The 7,859-nt window shown below is 40.6% G+C and overlaps 1 protein-coding gene across 4 annotated transcripts in view; it reads right to left on the reverse strand.

Annotated features, from left to right (window-relative positions):
• The window catches only part of LOC110524470 (phospholipid-transporting ATPase IF), a 40,069-nt gene extending 32,681 nt beyond the window's left edge, over nt 1-7,388 (reverse strand). For all 4 annotated transcript variants that reach the window (XM_021604152.3, XM_021604157.3, XM_036978279.2 and 1 more), the window contains exons 1-5: nt 6,728-7,388; nt 1,061-1,177; nt 822-911; nt 364-444; nt 109-216 (exon numbers count right to left, since the gene is read on the reverse strand). In XM_021604152.3, coding sequence (XP_021459827.3) covers nt 109-216; nt 364-444; nt 822-911; nt 1,061-1,177; nt 6,728-6,754 — 423 coding nt within the window. In that variant the 5' untranslated portion in view covers nt 6,755-7,388. The remainder of the gene's footprint in view (nt 1-108; nt 217-363; nt 445-821; nt 912-1,060; nt 1,178-6,727) is intronic.
• Nucleotides 7,389-7,859: the final 471 nt, after the last annotated feature.

Genomic DNA, 7,859 nt, shown 5'->3' on the forward strand with positions numbered 1-7,859 from the left:
AGCCACAAGTGGGAGTTACATGAAATGTAGCCGTTTGTCTGAAATGTGGGTGTAGGGTATGCTAAGTGTTAAGGCAGGACTCATTATGACACCACCACGGTGACTCACTCGGATGTTCTTTGAGCGGGTCTGCACGAGGCTGCCACTGCGCACCACAAACACAGGCGCCCCGTTCACCTCGTTGTCCGCCTTGTGCCTCAGCCAGTCCTCATAGCCCTGAGTGATGGAGGAAGGGATGAGATTTAACCATCTAGGCATTCTGACATCCAGACAAAGTACAGTATGTTTGATAAGTAACCACATTCAATTTCTTGGATCTACTCTTGATAAGAAAAGAGGAATTAAACCTGTTACTGCTCTCACCTGTTTGATGGCAGTTACTGTGATGACAAAGAACAGAGGAAGTCCGCTGGTGACAGGGGAAGTGGGGGTGTCTATCATTAGCTGCAAAATAAAGAGATTATGTCAAAGGAGAAAACAGTTGGCAATAGTGTCATTTCCTAATTTAACATAAAAGCACACTGGCCATTCGTAAGCTGAAGCCATTCTTATTGCAGAAAATGCTTCATGAATATTGACTAAGTATAACGAAACAACAAATTTAGAATTGGACACAAGTGGGGGCCACAGAAAGCAGAAAGCAAAGTGTGGCTTCTAAGAGTAGCCCGATGAATACCGAAGGTTAGCTGTTAGGGACCTCAGGGCACAGTATGCTCAAAAGAACACAGCAATATTTTTAGCACAATATTTAGTAATAGTATAGTATTTAGGCTAGTAACAGTTATAAATATGGTAGACTGGGTGCTGAGGCAAGCCCTTACCTGAACCAGGAATATGATGAGAAAATAAAAATTGGCTATTCTTCTGAACTGTTCAAACAGGTTTTTGGGAACAAAATTCCAAATGGTGTACTAAAGCGGGGATTGGGGGTCGGAAGGGGAGGAGAGAACAAGAACATCAACGTGTGAATTGTTTGGCACTGAAATAAAATGGTTGCGTAACTTGAACATTTGTTGTTGCTCTTGACACAAAACCTAGGTGTTCAACACCACTGCCTTACCTTGGATGATATGATTCTGTTGTCTGCAAACCGCTGAGGGACATAATGGCCATGTTGAGGAAAGCGGTTTGCGATGTAAACCGTTCTGGTGTCACTTTGATGGGGAGGGTCAAAGCCCTGGAGGAGAGAGAGAGGAGGGGGTAAGGAACAGGTCAAACTTCTACCACTCACTCAGAACCAATATGGGCAACTTTTATCTAGAGACTGGTCAGAAAAATTATACAATGTTTTTTAATAGTTAGGGTGTTCACACTTTGTCCCTTTCAGACAATCTTTGTGAACTTAGTGCGGTTTGCTTTATTTTTTGTGCAGTGTGAACACTAAAGGAACTCAGACCAGTCAAAAAAGAGCCTCCGAAGCTAACCAAACTAAGACCATCAAGTGGTGGTCTGAGTTCGGTTTTCTTGAATTCCGTGGTCCGTTTCCCTTTTTTAGAGCAATGTGAACACAAAGCTCCCCAGGTTCCATTGTCATTCTTCCCATACCACACACTAGACTACTGCAACACTGTTCCCCTGCTTAAAACTATCTCACATTGGTGCCACAAGACAGAGAAGATGTGCAGTTTCCTGGGGGAAAAGGGTGTGCTGTTTTGGGGTAGGCCTATTGATTAGCAATTGTCAAGGATGCACAGAAATCCTAAAATATGTTTTTAAATTTAGAATATTTAAAGAATAAAGAATATCTAAGAGAGCTTCATATGCCGTTTTCAATTGTGTGGTTTGAATAGTGTGAGAAGACGCCAACATACTTGGTGAGAATCACAACATAGGGTACAAAATATATTCTAGGTGCAGTAGCCTACATTGGGTGTACAATTTTCATTACAGTATTATTTAATCTGCAGTTTTCTTCTGCTATTTATTCTGTTAACAATATTTACATGTTAATAGTATCTTATGATTACAATTATTATGGATCATCTTTTAAAGCTGCAATATATAAAACTTTTTTGGTGACCTGACCAAATTCACATATAAAATGAAAGCTATAGATCTGTCATTCTCATTGAAAACAAGTCTACGCGGCAGATCTGTTCTATGCGATATTTCTATGCCTCCCAGGCTGAAAATACAATATTTTTGGTTATGGGAAAGATATTTCACAGGGGTTTAGATGGTACAATGATTATCTACACTATACATGCTTGGTCACAAACTGAAATTAGGCAAACTATTAGAATTTTAGTAACCAGGAAATGGCGGTGCAAAAGTTAATCTAACTAAATGCAATCTATTATCTTCCTAAATGTAAGTAGGTACATCTAGCTCTCCAATAACACATTCTGATGGAAAAACCCAGAGTGCATGGAGTGAATATTGGAAAAAGATCTAGAGTCCTTTCTAAATATAGCAATGTGAATGTAAAGAGGACTCGGACCACAAAATAGGTGAAGTGAACTGGCAAGAGTTGAGTCCTCATTCAAAGGCAAGGGCAGTGTGCATACAAAGAGAACATAGTTCTTCTGCTTTTTTTTTTACCCCATAGTTCACTTTAAAGAAGACGATATGTCAAAACACCCTACTCTATATTTAAATAGCCTAACACATTGATTGCAAACACTATTTTGCACCCAGATTATCTGTCAGAAAAACACTTAGGCTAGATTATTATAGCCTGAATATAGCCTGCAGCCAGAGACCAAGCACTGTACTGAACAGAATATGTTAAACCAAATTAGCCTATTTAAGTCAATGACACTTCTCTAGTGGGCTGGTCAATAACTTCAATAACCCCCTTTTCGTGGTATCAAATTGTTAGTAGTTACTATCTTGTCTCATCGCTACAACTCCCGTACGGGCTCGGGAGAGACGAAGGTCGAAAGCCATGCGTCCTCCGAAACACAACCCAACCAAGCCGCACTGCTTCTTAACACAGCGCGCATCCAACCCGGAAGCCAGCCGCACCAGTGTCGGAGGAAACACCGTGCACCCGGCGACCTGGTTAGCGTGCACTGCGCCCGGCCCGCCACAGGAGTCGCTAGTGCGCGATGAGACAAGAATATCCCTACCGGCCAAACCCTCCCTAACCCGGACGACGCTAGGCCAATTGTGCATCTATGGACCTGGATGCATCTACCCCATGGACCTGTCGGTCGCGGCCGGCTGCGATAGAGCCTGGGTGCGAACCCAGAGTCTTTGGTGGCACAGCTAGCACTGCGATATAGTGCCCTAGACCACTGTGCCACCCGGGAGGCCCAAACTCTAGAATACTAATCCTAGAATGCTATAGGCTGGCCCTATCTTAAAATTACATTTCTGTACACAATGTTCAAGAGGGGCGGCAGGTAGCCTAGTGGTTAGAGCATTGGGCCAGTAGCTGAAAGGTTGCTAGATCGAATCACCGAGCTAACAAGGTAAAAATCTGTCGTTCTGCCCCTGAACAGGGCAGTTAACCCACTGTTCCTAGGCCGTCATTGTAAATAAGAATTTGTTCTTAACTGACTTGCCTAGTTAAATAAAGGTTAAAAAGAGTACATCTGGGGCACGATGGGTAATAACAATAAAGACCGTTTGTCTGTCCATTGCATCATATTCATAAGTAGTGGGCCTATAGGCTGGTGCTTACTGACTCCTTGCCTGCACTGTGTGAGAATGAGTTGGCCACGTCACTAAGGCCAGACAGCAACACATGTATTCAATTACTGTCACAGCCTGCCCTCCTCAATGGGCTTTTGTGTTTGCACAACACTCTTACACACACACCATCTTGGTCATGTTCACTGCACCCAGGCAAAAGCTCTCATCTCATGATCTGCCTCTGCTGTTAACCCCCAAGCACATTTAAAAGTACAGTCTTTGTCCTCCTTGGTGAGCAAACATCTGTTATCATAGGTGATGTATACAGTATGTGCTGCTGTCTAGAATTTTAGAGGGAGTGAGCTGACGATGTCACAGAGAGTTATATTTTTCACCAGGCAGGCATGTTGAGAGAGTTTCTGGAAATGATTGTGTGACCACTAAGCAGTATTCTGAGAGACAAGTGTCAATATGGCTGTCTGGGCCAGGGAATTACTAATTCATTGCATACAGTAACTCCTTGTTCTGCGAAAAAATTAAAGTTTGAACACACCTACTCATTCAAGTGTTTTTCTATATTTTTACTATTTTCTACATCGTAGAATAATAGTGAAGACATCAAAACTATGAAATAACACATTTGGAATCATGTAGTAATCAAAACAGTGGTAAACAAAATGTATTTAGTATAGTTAGGTTTGCCTACTACCTGTGACAAGCTACAACTTCGATGAAATGTATTTTGTCACCTGGTCTGACATGACCCTCCTATGCCTAGAAAGAAATATCAAGTTAATTAATGCGCTAACAAAGCCTGAAACTACCAGTATGAAGGAAACCCAGAGCCCAGCTACATGGAGGGGATAATGAATGAGGAGCTGTAATAATTCAAAATAACAAACCACAACATGAAGAAGCTCATTAAAAACTAATGGCAACTTAATAGGATGCCAAATTGCACACTTTATCTCCCTCTGCAATGCTCAAGGCTGCCTTGAGACGCATGTAAACCACAGGTTGTTTCACACAGTGTTGTAAGATATGGTTTCCTTTGCCCATTTCAGTATGCTCTGAGTTGAGCAGTCAGTAAACCGACACTCCTATGGTAGCATTATCATCATTACTGACTGTTTTACTTCTGTTGACACCAAAACAAAGCGGATAATTGGTTCCTGCATTTGAAAATCTTTCAAATCCGACATAGGTTACAATCTCAATGACATCAATATTTTCTCAAGTAAAAACAAATCCCTCACACAGTTGTACCCCCAGGTAGTCATCATATAATGTAGGTTTCTAGGTCCTGGAAAATATAAAACTTGAAATGGCTACTGTTGCTCTATGCACTACCATTACTCATCAATATACCCTAACTTGTAGATGGCTCTCATGATGAAAAACAGCCTTCTGATAAAATAAAATGTATTTCACATCCTGGGGCTCAGTCTGATGGCACAGCTGTGAGTGGCACCCCATCAGTGTGAAACTAATGAAGTGAGGACTGGGATTGAGTATGGTGCAGGTAACAGCAGCTGGGATATGATTGGCCATCCCCCTCCCCATACTATCCAAATCTATAGCTCCAAAAGGTCAGCTCAGGCTGGGCATTCCCTGCCATGTTCCCATTTAGCAAGAATATTACCTCATGTCATATTATTCCGATTTACAGTGGATTAGGCTGGTTGGTGACAGTTACTATGTGTAGCCTGAGCATTCTATGATAACATTCAGCCCATTCTATGAAAAATAATGTTCCTTGGTGTATTAAATCAGCGTTTCCAAACCCTGGTCTTCGAGTAAACCCAATAGTATACATTTTTACTGTAACCTTGGACAAGCACATTTGGTTCAACTAGTCATCAAGCCCTTGATGAGTTGAATGAGGAATGTTGTTCCAGGGCTACAAAAAAAGGTGTACTGTTGGATGTTCTAAAGGACTGGAGTTGGAAAACACTTATATCAATGAAATCACTCAGATATCTACTCCCTCAGCTGCTTGTTTTTCCTGAAAGCAAACATTCACATGAGATCAAGGTCACTGTGCAGTCACTTGCATTATAATCTTCTCAAATTCTGTATTCATTAAGAACTGTAAGCTAAGCAGTTGGCTGAATTCCACTTACTGCAGGTGGCAGACAGTATGTTAGTATATGTTAGTCCATAAGTAACTACTAGGGCTAGGTCATCAAGCGGGCTGTTTTTTTAGTTCTGCACCACAACTAAAAAAAGCATTCATTCATTATTCATGACAAAAAGGGGAGAGTTGGTTTTGATTGTTTCTGTACACTAGCTATGTATTTAACAATTGAGTTTAGGGTCAATTCAGGACGTTTAATTGAAATTCAATGAATTAACTGAAAAATGCTAAATGAAGACTCGGTTAGTGCCACATTAATACAAATTTCAATTAATCTCTAGAACTTATTTAAATTAATCTTGAATTGGATCTTCACCCTGATTCATTGAGAGAAAATAGTAGATGTTCTAGCTAGCCGTAGCCTTCTAGAATCTGATTCAGTTAGCTAATGCTGCTGTAGACAATTAGGTAGCTAGGCGTTGAGGCTAAGATTTAGGCAAACTACGTGATATAACGGCAATGCTGGGCTAGTTCTAAACATATACCTGCGTGTCTGGCTTTTCAATGCAGCGGCTAAAATGAATGTCTTCCTAGTTAGTTAGTTAGTTGGTAGCAACCATTGATAACGACTCGTTACATATCTGTGGCTAAACTGTCCAATGCCAAATATATAGTTAACTACACTAGCTGGCTGGTTAGTTTTTAGCATAAATATTACTGTCAAAACAGCTTAACTACTACTAGCTAGATCATCAGGCACACCAGCGAACAAACTTGCCAGCCCAAATAAGTTTGAGTAGAATGTATAAGTGGGCCTGGCTGGCGTCATGTACCTACTACTAGTTCGCTGCTAGCCACGCCAATGTTTGGTAAACAAACAAGCTAGCTAGCTTGCTAACTAACGTTATCTACTAAGCGAACTTAGGTACTAGCACCCAGTTCTGGTTGGATGTTTAACTCTTCAAAAACAACCACATCATATTGTTTTATGTGCATCAACGTCTTTCTCAATAGCAAAGTAACGTTACACTTACTAGCAAATATAGCAAGTTAGCAAATAGGCTCACTTACCAGCTGTTGCCTTATCCACCGTAGCATCCTTGCAAAATGTCCTCCGACGAGCCAGCAAAGTTGCTAGCTAGCTACTCCCATAAAACCTTCCCAAACCATAAATAATTCCTTTTACAGGCACGTCTTCTTGTGTCCGTTACACAAAACATCCAGGCTGTGTGATTATTTGATCAAATATGATCTCTCCCATGACGTGAAGTAATATTTCTGATGTGACTGACACACTGAGCTATATTCTGACAGCTACGAAGTATGTCTAGTGAGTGTCCTGTACTGTGCGCTTCCTGCCCAGCTACATCCCTCTCTGCGAAGCTCGAGCAATCGGTTTTCAGCTCTGTGGCTCTCCTGTCGACGTAGCAGCACCGATTGGCACCACATCGTCCCAGTTGTAATGGGACAAACACACAATCTGTATTATTTTCTACAGTCCAAATTTGCGCAATACAACATAAATACAGTTAGTCAATACATTTCCAAACTGCATCCTTCCAAATAGTGATTTCTATTTTTCTATTTTAAATATTTTAATGTTCATTACATTCATATACATAGACTCCAACCATTTCTCAATGTGCTCCAAATAATAATATTATTTATCTAATAAAAAGTAAGACCACTCTTGAGTTTATAGTTTCCCCAGATGTAGTTATATTTTTGTATCACAATGCACTATGACTATAATGCACACATTATGGCTGACCCTGTAAAATAACACATTTCACTGCACCTATATACATATCACCTTGTATGTGACAATAAAAACTTAAAATCAAGCACGATACAAAATTGCAAACAAATATTGATTCGTATCATACGCATAGCGTTTTACTGCGGGCTTTTATTTTGAAAGCACAAAACGAAAGTCCTAATATTGCCAACTGTGGTGAGGTGTGTATATATAAATCATTGTGTGTGGCCCATATAATTAGGAATTAGAACAACCTATATTAATACTTTAATAGGATCTATATACTGTGACCACGGGTTGCAGACGTGGCGATAATTCCCCAAAGTTTTAAAACGTCTAGCTAGAGGACCTTTCGTAATTCATACCAAGCGTTCATGATTTAAACTACCATTTCCGGGTCAAAAGGTGATTACATTTCATAGTTTAAGTCCTTGTTCAAAAGAT

The sequence above is a fragment of the Oncorhynchus mykiss genome, chromosome 5 (genome assembly GCF_057628025.1).
Source record: "Oncorhynchus mykiss isolate SJ-2025 chromosome 5, ASM5762802v1, whole genome shotgun sequence".
NCBI lineage: Eukaryota > Metazoa > Chordata > Actinopteri > Salmoniformes > Salmonidae > Oncorhynchus > Oncorhynchus mykiss.